Source organism: Aspergillus japonicus, assembly GCF_003184785.1.
Source record: "Aspergillus japonicus CBS 114.51 unplaced genomic scaffold BO86scaffold_150, whole genome shotgun sequence".
Lineage (NCBI taxonomy): Eukaryota > Fungi > Ascomycota > Eurotiomycetes > Eurotiales > Aspergillaceae > Aspergillus > Aspergillus japonicus.
In genome coordinates, this window is record NW_020291787.1 from 1 (window position 1) to 14695 (window position 14695).

At 52.3% G+C, this 14695-nt stretch overlaps 4 protein-coding genes across 4 annotated transcripts; 2 read left to right on the forward strand and 2 right to left on the reverse strand.

Moving 5' to 3' along the window:
• Positions 1-2966: 2966 nt before the first annotated feature.
• BO86DRAFT_350848 (uncharacterized protein) lies at positions 2967-4218 on the reverse strand (the record flags this gene model as incomplete). Its single annotated transcript, XM_025669399.1, has 2 exons — positions 3952-4218; positions 2967-3808 (listed from the first exon to the last, which is right to left on the reverse strand). Coding segments are annotated over exons 1-2 (1005 nt in total), but the record flags the coding sequence as incomplete, so codon positions are not given.
• A 1765-nt stretch (positions 4219-5983) lies between these two features.
• On the reverse strand, positions 5984-7182 carry BO86DRAFT_394016 (ADP-ribosylation factor-like protein 2). Its single transcript, XM_025673146.1, has 6 exons — positions 6951-7182; positions 6769-6879; positions 6675-6691; positions 6462-6607; positions 6288-6368; positions 5984-6198 (listed from the first exon to the last, which is right to left on the reverse strand). The coding sequence occupies exons 1-6, from the start codon at positions 7007-7009 to the stop codon at positions 6067-6069; spliced, it is 546 nt and encodes a 181-aa protein (XP_025521639.1). The 5' UTR covers positions 7010-7182; the 3' UTR covers positions 5984-6066.
• A 1707-nt stretch (positions 7183-8889) lies between these two features.
• On the forward strand, positions 8890-10490 carry BO86DRAFT_327409 (GNAT family N-acetyltransferase; the record flags this gene model as incomplete). The annotated part of the gene is made up of 2 exons (XM_025668608.1): positions 8890-10391; positions 10454-10490. The coding sequence occupies 2 exons, from the start codon at positions 8890-8892 to the stop codon at positions 10488-10490; spliced, it is 1539 nt and encodes a 512-aa protein (XP_025521640.1).
• Positions 10491-11061: 571 nt separating this feature from the next.
• drs1 (putative ATP-dependent RNA helicase DRS1) lies at positions 11062-13920 on the forward strand. Its single transcript, XM_025674839.1, has 2 exons — positions 11062-13050; positions 13106-13920. Exons 1-2 carry the CDS (start codon positions 11275-11277, stop codon positions 13799-13801), a joined length of 2472 nt encoding a protein of 823 aa, XP_025521641.1. The 5' UTR covers positions 11062-11274; the 3' UTR covers positions 13802-13920.
• Positions 13921-14695: the final 775 nt, after the last annotated feature.

Consider the following 14695-nt stretch of genomic DNA (forward strand, 5'->3'; position numbering starts at 1 on the left):
AGTCTCTGCTCCTCCGCCAGTCTCTGCTCCTCAGCAATTCTTGCCTCCTCTGCGAGTCTCTGCTCCTCGGCGAGCTTCTCCTCAGCAAGCCTCGCTTGCTCTTCTGCAAGTCTCTGCTCTTCTGCGAGTCTCTGCTCCTCCGCAACTCTTTGCTCCTCTGCAAGCTTCGCTTGCTCCTCGGCGAGTTTTGCCTGCTCTTCTGCAAGCTTCTGCTCCTCCGCAAATCTTTGCTCCTCGGCAAGCCTCACTTGCTCCTCGGCGAGTTTTGCCTGCTCTTCTGCGAGTCTCTGCTCCTCTGCAAGTCTTGCCTGCTCCTCCGCAAGCTTCTGCTCCTCTGCAAGTCTTTGCTCCTCGGCGAGCTTCTCCTCAGCAAACCTTGCTTGCTCCTTGGCGAGTTTTTTCTGCTCTTCCGCGAGTCTCTGCTCCTTAGCGAGTGTCTGCTCCTCGGCGGGTGTCTGCTCCTCAGCAAGTCTCTGCTCCTCGGCGAGTGTTTGCTCCTCGGCGGGTGTCTGCTCCTCAGCAAGTCTCTGCTCCTCGGCGAGTCTTGCCTGCTCTTCAAGCTTGTCTTCAGACATTTTCTCCGCTGCGAGCTTCTCTGCTTCAAGTCTTTTCTCCTCACTCATTCTCTCGTTGATGTCTTGTTCATCGGCAACCCCATCTTTAAAGTGTTCCACAGCGACCTCTGTCGCTGCAGCCAACTCTTTGGACTCAAATGCCGTCCCTATGGGCAAACGCCTTTTTGGACCTCTTGCCCGGCTCTTCGTCATGTGCGTGAGGAGGGCCGGGGATTGTGGCTCCTGCTGTTCTGAGCTTCCCGTTGAGAGGCTGCCGGTGATGGAAAGGCCCGTGGCAGGGCCGTTGCCAGTGGTTGGCAGCCCGCGAGACAGAAGTCCTGCTAAGGCAGGATTGATTCGGCCTGCAAGTTTACTTTTAGCAGCGGTACTTTCAGCCGCAGCAGGCGCATGTGGAGTCTGGTCCAGTTCCACCGGAGACAGAGAACGCACCGACGACCGTACTGAGGATTGCACGGAATGCACCGAGGAACGCACCGATGAATGAACTGATGAACGAGCCGGGGCGACATCTCTATGACCCTGAGCCTCCTCTTGACCTTCTGTAGTCGGCAAATCCGCTTCGACATGCTGGGGAGATTCCACCTCGTTGTAATTGACCTCCTTTTCGGATGCTTCACTCTCTGTTCCAAGTTGATGTCCGTCAAAGCTACCCTTGGGGATTTCAGATAGTTCGACGGTTTCTTCAAAATCGTGAGTCATTTCGTTGGTGACGTTGGTATCCGCACGAGTAGGAGAAAGGCTTAGAGCCTGTGGTTCTAGAGACATCGGCGGCTCAAAAGGTGATAGCGGCGAAAGTGGTGAGCGTGGAGACGGCGCGTCAGTAGTGGATAGGTTGCTTCTAGAACTGATAGACTTGGTCAAGTTGTTCCTCTTTGCAATCGCTTCTGGGACGAATTTCATAGGAGCGTCCATTTCTCCGGCAGTGTTTCGCCTAGTTGAGCCCCCATTAGTTTTGATTGCTTCCTTTTGTTTGAGTATGCTTTCTTTTAGGTCATCAGTCTTTGGCGATTTCTGAGGACCGTTCGTCGTACTGAGCGCCGCTTTGCCTTTTAAGATATTTTCCTTCAAGTCATCGGGGGGTACATAGGTCGATGCCCCGGCCCTCTTCAGCTTCCCGAAAACGTTTTTGAATTCTGGCTCCTCTTTAGGCGCTTCATCTTTGACAATCTCGCGACGTCGAAGGTTGGCTCGGAAATCGATCACAGCTGGTTGTGGCTTGGGCCTGTTTAAGAGCGGGTCGCGGGTTGGAGATGGAAGAGGCATGTCAAGTACGGTCTTGGTAATCGGGCTTCGATTCGACAATTTCAGTGCATGCTTCGTGGTGTTGTCTTCTGCAACTTCTGTCTCTGTATCTGCTGTGGTGAGGGGCGGAACTTCCACACTCTCCTCCAGAGGTGCTGCTTGATCATTGTCTTTGGAACTGTGAGCCGGCTGGCTGTCATTGGGCAAAAGTCCCGGTCCGTCCTTGGGTTGACTTCCGACTACGCTGTCCTTCAGCTCAGGAGCATGGGTTGGGACATCATTAGCGGGGATATCATCTGAGGGTTCGAATGGCGCATGATCATCTTTGGATTCAGCGGGCTCGCTGTCTTTCGGCTCGGCCTCAGGAAAGTTCTCATTAGGAACGAGATCAAGGCCAGGCTCTTTCAGAGTAGGGGACAAAATGGTGGCGAAATCGTCTGGTTTGGCCTTACCCGTATCGGCTCCAGAGAAGAGATTCGGAATTCCGGACACACTTGATGATTTGGAGTGAGTGCCCGGAGCAGCCGTTCGCATGAGCCCCACGGGCGTAACTTCTTTGAAGCTAGAAGTCCGTCCCAGATCAACACTGCTCCGCAATTGCCTCTCCCTAACCCATGACGGTTGTTGAAAGGACTGTTGCCTCTTGTGCTTCGGCGAGTCAGGAGGACGATTCAAAGCACTTTCCAACCAGCTGGCTTTGGTAGGACTCCATCTCCTAGGATCCATGGTCCTGGAAACTGCTGGACTTGAAGAAGGCAAAGAACTTGACTCTGGGCCCTTTTCAACAGAGCTAGCTGACCGCGTGTGGAGGCTGAGAGGGGGCCTGGCGGTCCCCTCGTCAGCCAGTGCATTGCTCTCTTGTTTTTCGGGAATGGGAACTGGCGGGGTTGCCGGTCGTCCACTGTTTCTGGCAGGGTCGATGATAGTTGCCTCGCTATGGCTCGAACCAGGCCGGTGACTCGATGTAGGCCGATGGCTGGAGGTCGGCCGCTGAGGTGAGAGGCTTGGAACTTCGCGGCTCAATCTATATGAGGGCGAGTTTGGGAAGGTCTCATTCCCGACGAAGCTGTTACGGCTGCTAGCAACCGAACTTGGCCGGCTAAGACCCGATGGAAGCTGGGCGCTCCATCTCTTCGACACACTATCGGATCGCTTCATCATGGCGCTCTGCACAAATCCGCCGAGACCCTTTGTTGGTGACGTCGACCGTTCCGGAGAAAGCCGCCTCGGAGAAGGAGGAACAGACATCTGATCCTCGAGTACCTCTTCGGGCTTACGGGGTTCCAGCTTCTGAGCGCTTGTCAGAGGCAGCGGGGAGCCGAGCCCTGTCGCGGTAGAGACAGAAGAAACGCTTGAGTATCGGTGACCTAAAGTACTTTCTGCAAAGGTCGAACTGGCTCTAGATGGCGATCGAGATCGTCCCTCAACGCTCTCTAGGTGATCGATCTCCTTTTTAGGTTCTGGGGTGGATTCCTTTTCGGCTTCTTGGGGCTGGAAACTGGCTTCGGAAACCGGTGTTCTTGGCCTCTCGTCCTCCATATGTTTGCTGCGGGTTGGGGAAACGCTTCCTTCTGTCTGGCGCGCCCACGAAATATCCTTGAATGTGGGTGAGGCTGCGAATGAGTTCCGATTCGCATTCTGCTCATCTGTCGAAGCCGTGGACAAGGCTCGCCATCTGGAAGGAGATGATGAAAAAAATTGTCTGTTGCTATCACGAGATGTTGGCCTTTGCTGCCAGGACAGAGTCCCCGTTCTACTCCGTAAAGGTGAGAAGGGTTTAGATGGTAACTCGCCATCGACTCCGGTCAGTGTGGATCCTCTCCGGCCGCCGTCCGTGGTTGTTGATGTGTCATCCCCAATGGACTCGGGTCTGCTGTCCGAGTCCCGACTCAGGGTATAGAGGGATGGTCCAAATTGTTCGGGAGGTTCGATCGCACGGTGGCTGAGAGTCGAGGATATGCTCAATCGAGCTGCATCAAGAACGGGGGAGTCTTTTGTGGGAGAAATCGATCGCGCCCGCTCTGTGTGAGGACCATGCACAATCAGTGTTTAGATTCGCGAATCTCGACGGCGGCGAATGGAGAACAATGAAGAGGGGGAATAAACATAAATATCAAGGAGAGAGATTTTTTACCGGCTCTTCGGGCCTGTCTCTCTTTGCGCCCCTGCAAAATTTCCTCCTCCAACTTTTTCGTGCGTTCCTCATCCTCCTTATCGCGCTTCTCTCCTAGTTCCCGAATGCGCAGAAGAAAGTCATTGACATCTTCCGAGCTGTCGATATCTGTCGTAGGAGCCATGGCTCACTAAATGCCGAATCTGCCCAGCCAAGATAAGAAGAAAGGTGGCCTGAGAGAAGAGAATGAGGGAAAAGGGCCAATTTGCCAATTTGTCCGCTAGAAAGAGAGGTTCTTGCCAAACTGAACAAACACCGGGCAACGAGCTAGGGACGGTGGGGGTTTTCGTGCGAGGCGACCAGGAGGGGAAAGATCGTGCGGTAAGAAAAAAAAAAGAAGAAGAAGAAGAAAGGGGCGAGAGAGGAGGGAGGGAGGAAATACTAATTGGGCAGTCAATTGTGGTCGTGACTCGTGAGTCTATGAGGGTCGCAGAGAAGGGAAGAAAGAGGTGGTGGATGAGGGAGGAGGGAATCAAGGGAAAAGAAACCCCCGTGGCTCGGGGCTCGCCGCCCTGAGGCGAGAATCAATTCGCATCCGACGAGGAATGAACTACGGCGAGGACCTTACCTAGTACTGTACTGTACAGAGACTACTTACTACTACGAACTTCAACTCACTCCCCATTCATCTGCCCAGTTAAGTCATCTGGAAATGAGTAACGTTACTAGTGGGATTTGTCCGTCAGACGCCTGCCTCATCACTGGACTTGGTGGACCCAACAACAGCTGGGAAGCCCGTTCCATGAACAACAAAACATCATCATCATCATTATCATCAGAGAAGGAAGCCCGACGCCCATCAGCTGCTGCTGCCCCACAACTGTTTTAGCTGGTGAGGCGCATGAGAGACAGGATGCACATCAATACTTATTTTATTATAATCACGGTGTCTTTATCCCCAAGGGGACAAACCATTATGCTAATGGTACTTTGTCATCCAGGGAACTTTCTCAAGCTTTACATCCCCTTTCTTCTTCTACCGAAGTCAACACGGTTTGGTGTTTTGATCTTCCTCGACACGGAAGATTGTTTACTTGTTCCCGATTTCGGGCCTTGCGGTGGAGCACACCCACCCTCAAAGCGCACCACTCCGTTCACTCAAGAAGTCTGCAATCCCGTCATTGTACGGAGTATATACGTACAGTACAGTACGTACTTGCTAATGAAGTACTCATAGTCGCGACGAGAGAAAAAAAAAAAAAGGTATAGTACACCTTAGGGCAGCCATGATTCCCGAATCTCGATTCCGATCTTGCTTCTCCGGATTCCCGAAATCCAGATCCATGGATAAATCTGCGATGGTCCAAGGATTTTCTGACACTGACGCGGCCGGCATTCCAAGGCTGCAGCTGCAGCGGCGGCTCTCTCCAAGCGAAAGTCTTGCCGGGCAAACCAAACAAGCTGCTGCTGCCCCATTATCCATTGACGTAAGATACACTAAGTTAACGTTAGTCAACTACCTTACACAAGGTCAACCACCACTGGTTCCCGCTCTGCTATTTCCAGCAAAACCTGCCTCTTTACCGATCCAAGACCGTGGACCCTGACAGAGCCGAACGAGTGTTTGATCGTCCATCCGAAACTCCCGACAAGGCCACACTAAATCGGCCCCGAGCAAGGGAGCCGCAATATACGCGCAGTCAAAAGTCAAAACCCTGTCTAGGATGTCCTCGCTAATGCTCCATCCCGTTGTACATGGAGGCTAGGGCTGCATGTCATTTCAGATTCAGAATCCTTTTTCCTCTGCAGGGTCAGTGATGACCAGAGCGAGAGGGGCTTCCACAGTCAACCAATAAGCCCAACTGTGGTCGGGCATCGCTGCCGCGTGGGAGGGTCAGAAAAAATATATCAGGCTGCCGGCCGGAGATTACGGCTGGTGAGCCTCATCTCGTGCCTTTTTGGATTGAGTTAGCGCGTGAATGAGAAAACACAATGGTTTCGATGCAATCTCGGTAGACCAATTGAAGTCATAACTTAGTACTCATGGTATTATCTGCAATCAAAGATCGAGGGTATTTTTCTTTTCCCCATCGTAATCATCGGCTAAGCGCAAGTTGGGCATTCTAGCTAGCTAACCTAGTATAAAAAGAGTCGATCCTTGGCATCTTGCACCACCCAATCCAACCCCTCGTGCAGATTCCTGCCTGTCATTGCACTGCAGGGCAATATCGTCCATTTGTGTGTTTTAATAGAGTCCAAGCTCAATCGCTGTATTGAGTTCTCAGTCAAAAACAGGAACCCCGAACGTAAATCGGTCGGGAAGAGTAATTAAGTAGGGGAGGAGAGGAAAAGCTCACCTCGCGAACCTCTTCCTCAGTCATACACCCATCAACGTCAGTTTTATTGAGAAAAATCAATAGACTCGCCCCCATCAAGCGCTGTCCGCGACATTCAGTCAGCCTACGCCGCCTCAGAAGGAGGGAGGGGCCCGCGGGGGAAAACCCAAAACGAAAAAACGAGGAAACGGTTACCTCCTCCAAAAGCAAACCCGCCAGTTCGGTTCGACAGTCGTCCACGCGAAGGCGGTCGGTCGCATCAACCACCCAGACCAGGGTATCGGTCTTCTCGAAGTAATTTTTCCAGTAAGAACGAAGCGTTTTCTGGCCTCCGACGTCCCCTGGATGTACCAGGTAGGTTAGTGGGGAGGGAAATAAGGTCGGACGGAGCGGCAGGAGAAGCCTTACAGATGTTGAGACGGTATCTTTTCTCCCCCCGCCCGGGGGCGTCAGCTATCAGTTTTTTTTTTCTTTGCCGGTGTATACAATGAATGAGAGTTACCCTTGGAATTCGATGGTCTTAATGATGAAGCCCAACGTGGGACTGACGGTGGTGACATCCTCTTTCATGATTCGTTTGACGATGGTCGTCTTGCCGGCGTTGTCGAGACCGCTGGGGTCGTCGGTTTTTTGCGCGTTAGCATCGCATAGACTTTATCGTCACAAGGGTCATCGACGGCCTACAGCATGAGAATTCGCATTTCCTTGTCCTTCAACCGGGCCTTGCGTAGAATAGACAACATCTTGGCGGGTTGTCTGCTTGATCGGTGATTGGGCGTATCTTCCTATGGATATTGCGAGGTGTTGGGAGGTTGCATGCGCGGGTTGGACCAAGTTATTAACTCTGCTGTACCTGGTACCTAATAATGCAAAGTCGGCAGCACACTGAACCACCCCAATCAATGATATGATTTCCTTTGATCAACCTTGGCAACTCAATAACAACCAGTAAAAAGTTTAAGGTGTAGTATATTGTCAGATCAATACTTGGTTATCGCTCTAACTGATATCAAGCTGCACGTGACCAGCTATCTATATCGTCACGTTTCTAGAGTAAATAGCAAAGATTCTCAATGCATGACCTCCACCAAGGGCAATGGCCCTCGCATACCTTCAAAGAAGATGACTGCCATATTCAATTCTCATTCAGGGACGAATCTATCATTTTAAGGCTGTTCTTTTGTGCCGAGCTTCGCATCCGAGGACCTTGGACTCCGAGATACGCTGTGTAGGAGTTCACAGTTGTACTGACAGAGTACTTGACTAAGCGCTTTAAATACCTAAGTATTTGAGCTGCTAGTTGCTCATAGCTATAGCACCAAAGATCTCATATCCAGTCATCAGTATGCGATGGAGAGGGCTGTACTCAGGGAACTGAGACAGCCCAACATCATAATCATTTGTTGCAAGGGCTTGCGACATAAAAGCAAGGTGATGATAATGCAGCCTAGTAAGGCGCAGCTTACTTGTTCATCCGACTCGAATATGTTTAGCTGAGCCGGAGATGGAGCCGGAGATGAAGCTGGAGATTCACATTTCCCCCGGGGCAGTGAGTTCAATTTCTGGGCAAAGTTCAAACCAGATTAAGATAAACACCTCATATTTCTCTTTTTTGCACCTTGGACTAGTCTCCGCTTTTGATACTGTGGACTGAGAGGTTTTTCCCAATGAGTGAGAAGAGCGTGGTAACACGTGACTCACAGCTAGAATTCACCAGTGACACCTAGCCCACACTGAGATGTACATGAGATAACTTTAGAACAACGTATCTTGCATGTCATGATCAGAGAGAGAAGAAAGGAAGGGAGTCTCTGCAACAGGACTATCTTATTATGTGAGCTTGCAAACCACACAGACTGACAGATCAACCATCAACTCCTCCACCCGTCCTCTTCTTTTTTATCTGAAATCTGCAAGAGATCTTCACCATCTATCCTTCCTTTTCTATACCTGAAGAGTGATATGCATTATCTTTGGATACTTCCATCAATCCCCGGAAGACAGAGTCATACACCTCTTCATTTGAACAAAGTCTTTCCTTGTTTATGGTCTTATCCTGCAACAACGCTCCAGAAGACCTAGCGTCTCTTGTCTTCTGAAACAGGGATTCGCCTTTTCAGAGTAAGCACCTGTCTTCATCATTTCTGTCTCCTTTCTATATTGACTTGATTTAAGATGGGAACGAAAAGAAACTATTCTCAATAGTGATCACAGAAACCACAGACCCTTGAGTTTTGAGAGTAAGTCTCTCGCCTTCATTAGTCGTGTCACTCACCTCTCATGACTTCGAATAGAAGAGCCATTATCTCCCATAGCTGTCCACAGTGACTCATTGTCTAGGACACTGGAGGCTTTCGCACACCTAGGTAGGTGTCCAACCCCGAGTCTGACTTATAATTCATGTAGCAGGCTAACATTGCACCCTTCCCACAGAGACTAAGAAACGAAGTCGTCTCAAAGCAGAATGGCCAGTCCGAAGAATAAGGAAAAGAAGCCCGCTAGGGGCCGCGGAACCACACCTCCGTCTATGACCAAAGGCAAACGTGCAATCAGAACCCCACCCGATGCACCACAAGTAAGCTCCTGGTGGGATGGCGATCAAAAGCAGAGTGAGCTTGGTAAGATGACACCTGAGACTTCCGAATATGAAGCGCCTCCACGCGCACCATCCGATGTAAGAGCCGAGCTCAAACGTCTGCAAGACGAAATTGTCCTAAAGGCACACCTGAACCTAGATCGCATCGACGATCACGAGCAGGTAGCTAGCCCCGAGTTGCTTGCCGAGTGGAGGCATGGACCAGGAACAGACTCTGAATCCGCTCGGTACAAGTTTCTCATGCAACGCCGCGGTGCTGGTCAAATCGAGGCGGATCTCAGACCTCCAGCGCCACCCCCAGTTGATCCCGCTTCACTCGTGGAAGAAGAGGAGACAGGAGAGAAGGCTTGGCGCTCCGGCATCACCAGGGACGATCCGGTTTTCAAAGCTCAGTTTGAGGCGCAGTTCCCTCCATACAGAGAGTCCGAGTCGACATATCCTAGACTGGTTGAAGGCAAGATTGTTTTGACATCAGAGCCCAGCGAGGAACAGAAAGCATTGAGGGAGAAGCACTCCAAGCGCGACAAGGTAGTCCCGGTGTCTTTTGATGACTCCGAATTATTGCTTGCGCGCTGGGATTATGCCCCTCGAGTGGACGCCGACCAGCCACAGTGGCGGCGCTCCTTTGAGTCTTGGCTACAGAGAGCGCTTGACTCATCTCGCGTGGTAGATGTCAACCGCGTGGCATTTTTCACCGGGCAGGCTTTGCCAGACGGCACACACGAGATGTACAGGCCGAATTGGTCGTATGATTGGACTTGGCCTGACCCCGCCGACGAAGACGGGCGTCTGCATCAACATGAGACTAGCCAGGGATATGTCGACAATAGGCTGGCCCGCATCAAGAGGGATAGGGAGGTGGAAGCACGTCTAGCTCATGAGCGCTGGCTAGCTGACGTCGAGTTCTACAAGCGTTACCCGAAGCCCGGAGAGACGAGACAAGATTTGTACCTGCGTCCAGTGGAAGACAGCGATGTTGAGCAGCTCGCGCGCATCTTCAACTGGTTTTCAGAAAATTCCCCAATGAGCTTGGACATCGGGGTCATAAACGAGGAAATCGTCCGGAACCGCATCGCAGATGTCAAGAAATACCGACTGCCGTTCATCGTGGCCGTGGAACGTCCTACGCCGGGCGAGGATGCAGATACTCCCAGCAAGATCCTGGGATTTGCGCTCGCCATCGACCATGACGGACCGTGGACCACAGGCCAGTTCGCGGTCAAGCTCGAGTTCTATCTGATGCCAAGAGAGCAGCAGCACGGGGTCGGAACCTGCCTGATGGACAAGATGCTCTCGGTATTGGACGACAGGTACGTACCCAAACGTGGATACCATTTCCGCTGCTTGCAGGAGGACGACAACGCCTACCGTCCGGGCGGTCTGCGTGACATGGCTCGAGTCATCGTGACATGCAGTTTTCCCTGGTCGGAGCGTGATCGCTACCAGTACATCCGCACCTGGCTCCAGCGGAGGTGGGATTTCACCGAGCAAGGCCACCTGCGTGGAACACGCTTGAAGTTTGATAGCCAGTGAGTCCCATACACCGTCAATCTGCTATGATAGTGCTACTAACCAAAGGGGCACAAACCAGCCTTGATGTGATTTATTTAGTTCGCAATTTGGGCTGATATGATCACTGTCGAATTGCAAGTCACCATATTTCGCCGACCAATAAACCTTTCTCGTGGACTTACTCCACTTGTAAGGTGTCAATCTCTTTTGTCTTTTCATCTTTAATTCACAGACCCATGGTTGTTATCACTTGCCTGATGAGTTGCCCTCCAGGCTGATGCTCCCCTTCTCCTTTGATGATATTATCAGCTCTTTCCTGGACTAGTAGTAGGCTGGATTGATTTGTTGCCGCAGTACGCGGTCAAAAGCAATGATCTCAAACAAAACACAGAGTGGATGCTATGAATATGTGAGAAATTGAAAAATTTGCCATCCAGAGCTCATCGTTATCATCACAAGCTCCTAGATCCCGTAGAGAAGCTTAGATCAGGTTTATATGCCTACCAACATCTGTAACGAGGACTGTCGGGGTGTTAGTACGTACTGTACCTTATAGGAAGCAGCCAACCAAACAGAGCCAATCACTAACAAGCCCAAGAAAGCGGAAACACTTTTCTGCCGGGATTGCAACCCACCGCCTCGGAAGTTTCAACTTTTTTTCCCATTCCCGCAATCCACTGGTTCCTGGCCGATTTGACTGGTGAGAAACAAAAAAAGTTGGGGGTTTGAGAATTTCACTCTTTTTTCTATTCTATTGGATTTGCTCACTTAATCTACCAATCAATCTGGAATTGAAGAATCCGGAACCACCAGGAATTGATTCACGCTTATCTCAGTCGTCACGAATTGATTTTTGCGCCAAAAGTTTCCCCCTCCGCGTTGGCCGGAAGAAAAAAAAAGATGGCTCCCAAACGGAAGATGGATGACGACTTCGTCATGACGTTGTCCGACGACGAGAACGACACGCTCAATCCGCTCGACGAGGACGGTGACGACGAATTCGCCGCGAAGAAGACGACCGCCGCGGCGACGAAAAAGCGCAAGAGGGAGGAGCCGGCCGATACCAAGAACAAGAAGGTGAAGCAGCAGGACAACAAGAAGAAGCAGGCCAACAAGTCGTCGAAGAAGGGCGCGAAGCAGGCTGCGCAACCGGAGTCGGAAGAGGAGGAGGACGCGGAAGAGGACAGTGAAGATGAGGAGGCCGATGCCGCTGAGGATGATGGGGCCCTGAACCCGGACTTCGAATTCGATGTGGGAGGGGTGGCGAATGAGGTGACCGAGTTTGATGGGTGGGCGCAGAATGTGCCTGACGAGGAGGCGCGCAGAAACGGCGACAAGAAGGCCGTGGACATTGATGAGATTATCGAGAGGCGGCAGGCGAAGAAGGAGGCTGCGGCGAAGAAGAAGCAGAAGAAGCAGCAGCAGCAGCAGCAGCAGCAGGTGGCTGAGGAGGAGGATAGCGGGGATGAGTCGGATGGGGGTATGTCCGTCGATTTTGGCGATGATGAGCTGCTGGCGGAGGATGGCTTCGGCATGGGCGCTGATGGCGAGGATGAGAGCGGACATGAAAATGCGGACGAGGACTCGGAAGAGGAGGCCGATGAGGATGACGAAGAGGCTGACGAGGATGATGAGGATGAGGACGAAGATGAGGATGCTGCTTCCGACGACGACTCCGTCGCTACTCCTGTCGCGCACCCCGACGATGTGGGCGCGGACGAGGAATCCGATGCGGAGAGCGAAGTCGACGCCGAAGAAGCAGCCAAACGCAAGGCATTCTTCGCCCCCGAGGAGAAGACTGAGACCTCTGCTGTCAACGCGAAACGCTCCTTCCAGGACTTCAACCTGTCGCGACCTATTCTTCGTGGTCTGGCTGCGGTCAACTTCTCCAACCCGACACCCATCCAGCAGAAGGCCATCCCCGTTGCGCTTCTCGGCAAGGATATCGTTGGTAGTGCCGTGACTGGTTCCGGTAAGACGGCTGCCTTCGTCGTTCCCATTCTCGAACGTCTGCTCTTCCGTCCGCGCAAGGTCCCTACCAGCCGTGTCGCGATTCTGATGCCCACTCGTGAGTTGGCAGTCCAGTGTTACAATGTGGCCACCAAGCTGGCTACCTACACCGATGTCACCTTCTGTCAGTTGGTTGGTGGTTTCAGCCTGCGGGAGCAGGAGAACATTCTCAAGAAGCGGCCCGACGTGATTATTGCCACCCCGGGTCGTTTCATTGATCATATGCGCAACTCGCCCAGTTTCACGGTTGATACGCTCGAGATTCTGGTGCTCGATGAAGCCGACCGCATGCTCGAGGACGGTTTCGCCGACGAACTGAACGAGATCTTGACCACGATCCCGAAGTCCCGCCAAACCATGCTCTTCTCCGCTACGATGACCGACACCGTCGACAAGCTTATCCGCGTCGGTCTGAACCGTCCCGTGCGCCTGATGGTCGATTCGAAGAAGAACACGGCCTTGACGCTGACCCAGGAATTCGTGCGTCTCCGCCCCGGTCGGGAGGACAAGCGCTTGGGTTATCTGCTGTATCTGTGCAAGGAGATCTACACTGGACGAGTGATTGTCTTCTTCCGCCAAAAGAAAGAGGCCCACCGCGTCCGCATTGTTTTCAGTCTGCTCGGGTTGAAGGCTGCCGAGCTTCACGGTAGCATGAGCCAAGAACAGGTATGTCCGAATCTATCTTCTACGACTTGAGCACGCGCTAACCACCGTTCTGTAGCGTATCAAAAGTGTGGAAAGCTTCCGTGACGGCAAGGCTGCCTTCCTCCTGGCCACCGACCTGGCGTCTCGTGGTCTGGATATCAAGGGCGTGGAGACGGTCATCAACTACGAAGCTCCGCAGAGCCACGAGATCTACCTGCACCGTGTCGGTCGTACCGCGCGTGCCGGTCGGTCGGGTCGGGCCTGCACGATTGCGGCCGAGCCCGACCGCAAGGTGGTGAAGGCCGCCGTCAAGGCCGGCAAGACCCAGGGTGCCAAGATCGCCAGTCGAGTGATCGACCCTGCGGTTGCGGATTCGTGGGCGGCCAAGGCTGAAGACTTGGCCGATGAGATTGAGGAAGTTCTGGAGGAGGAGAAGGTGGAGAAGCAGCTGGCACAAGCGGAGATGCAGGTGACCAAGGGAGAGAATCTGATCAAGCACGAAGCCGAGATCAAGTCCCGGCCCAAGCGGACGTGGTTCGAGACCGAGAAAGACAAGCGTGCCGCTCGCAAGCTGGGCGCGGAGGTCTTGAACGGACCCGGTCAGTCGAAGAAGGAGAAGGTGAAGCTGAGCAACAAGGACAAGAAGAAATTGGATGACTCCCGACAGCGCTTGGAGGGCAATGCCGGCTGGAAGAAGGGCAAGAACACGCGAGAGTCGCAAAAGAATGGGAGAGTTCCGACTGAGAAGAAGGGCAAGAAGGGGAAAAAATGAGGGCGAGGGTAGATAGATGGTGGTGATGATGATCGGAGCCTGTTGAGTGAGTGTACTGTACTGTACAGTACCTACTGTATATACCTTTTACCTTTTCCACAAAAATTTCTCTCTTTTTTCTTTTCTCTTCTTCTCTCCATTGCCAGGTCAATAAATGTGTGTCAAAGATTCCTGGCTATTTTCTTCTTCCTTGGACCATCAATACTCCTGACTGATAGTGTATTCGAGCACTCGTATATCCGAACGGATATCGTCGGCTATCCGCGGGGGTGGAATCTGATGGGGAGGCAGGCTGAGGGTTGACCGCCTCCGGTCATCGGCGTGCCCCAGACTTCCCAGTTTGCTCTCCCGGTCGGGGTTGCTAATCCCTGCACCGTGATTGAAGAAGGGGTGACAATGACGGTGACGGTGATGGTCTGGGGTACAGTGCATGAGGAAGAATGAAGAATGCAGGCAAATGGCATCGATCGATGACCAATGCCCAAGTTGACCAATTGAGACTCTTGAGCAGTTCGATTTAATTCCTTACGTTCAAGTTGGATGATGTCGAGGGAGATGGCGGTCATCCTATCAGACCTCGTCCCGCCATCCGCTGTCGGCGCCGTACAGTAAAAAAAATCAATGATGGAGCGTCATCCAAAGAAATCCCAACTTGACTCACTCCCTCGCCGCTTTCTTATAACTACCTACTAGTAATCCTGCGTTTCTTCCTCCTCCTCTCGCCTTTCCGATTTCTTTCTTCTTACTTCCAAACCGCCACCAACTGCTCTGTTTACTTCCTCTTCACAAGGCCATTCCTCATTCCCAAATCTCTTCTCCAACCCCGGCTTTGTCTTATCCTCAATTTCCCCCACCGTCTTTCCTCCCTCTTCCCCGCTGCGGATCCCCCCTCCC

What these genes read in the sequence shown, in the direction of transcription:
- BO86DRAFT_394016 (XM_025673146.1), bottom strand. Translation starts at nt 7,009, where the DNA reads ATGTTGTCTATTCTACGCAAGGCCCGGTTGAAGGACAAGGAAATGCGA. An exon ending in CGGGTTTGCTTTTGGAGGAG is followed by an intron (nt 6,369 to 6,461) that starts GTAACCGTTTCC and finishes TGTCGCGGACAG; the next exon opens with CGCTTGATGGGGGCGAGTCT. An exon ending in CTGAGGAAGAGGTTCGCGAG is followed by an intron (nt 6,199 to 6,287) that starts GTGAGCTTTTCC and finishes AACTCAATACAG; the next exon opens with CGATTGAGCTTGGACTCTAT.
- drs1 (XM_025674839.1), top strand. Translation starts at nt 11,275, where the DNA reads ATGGCTCCCAAACGGAAGATGGATGACGACTTCGTCATGACGTTGTCC. An exon ending in GTAGCATGAGCCAAGAACAG is followed by an intron (nt 13,051 to 13,105) that starts GTATGTCCGAAT and finishes ACCGTTCTGTAG; the next exon opens with CGTATCAAAAGTGTGGAAAG.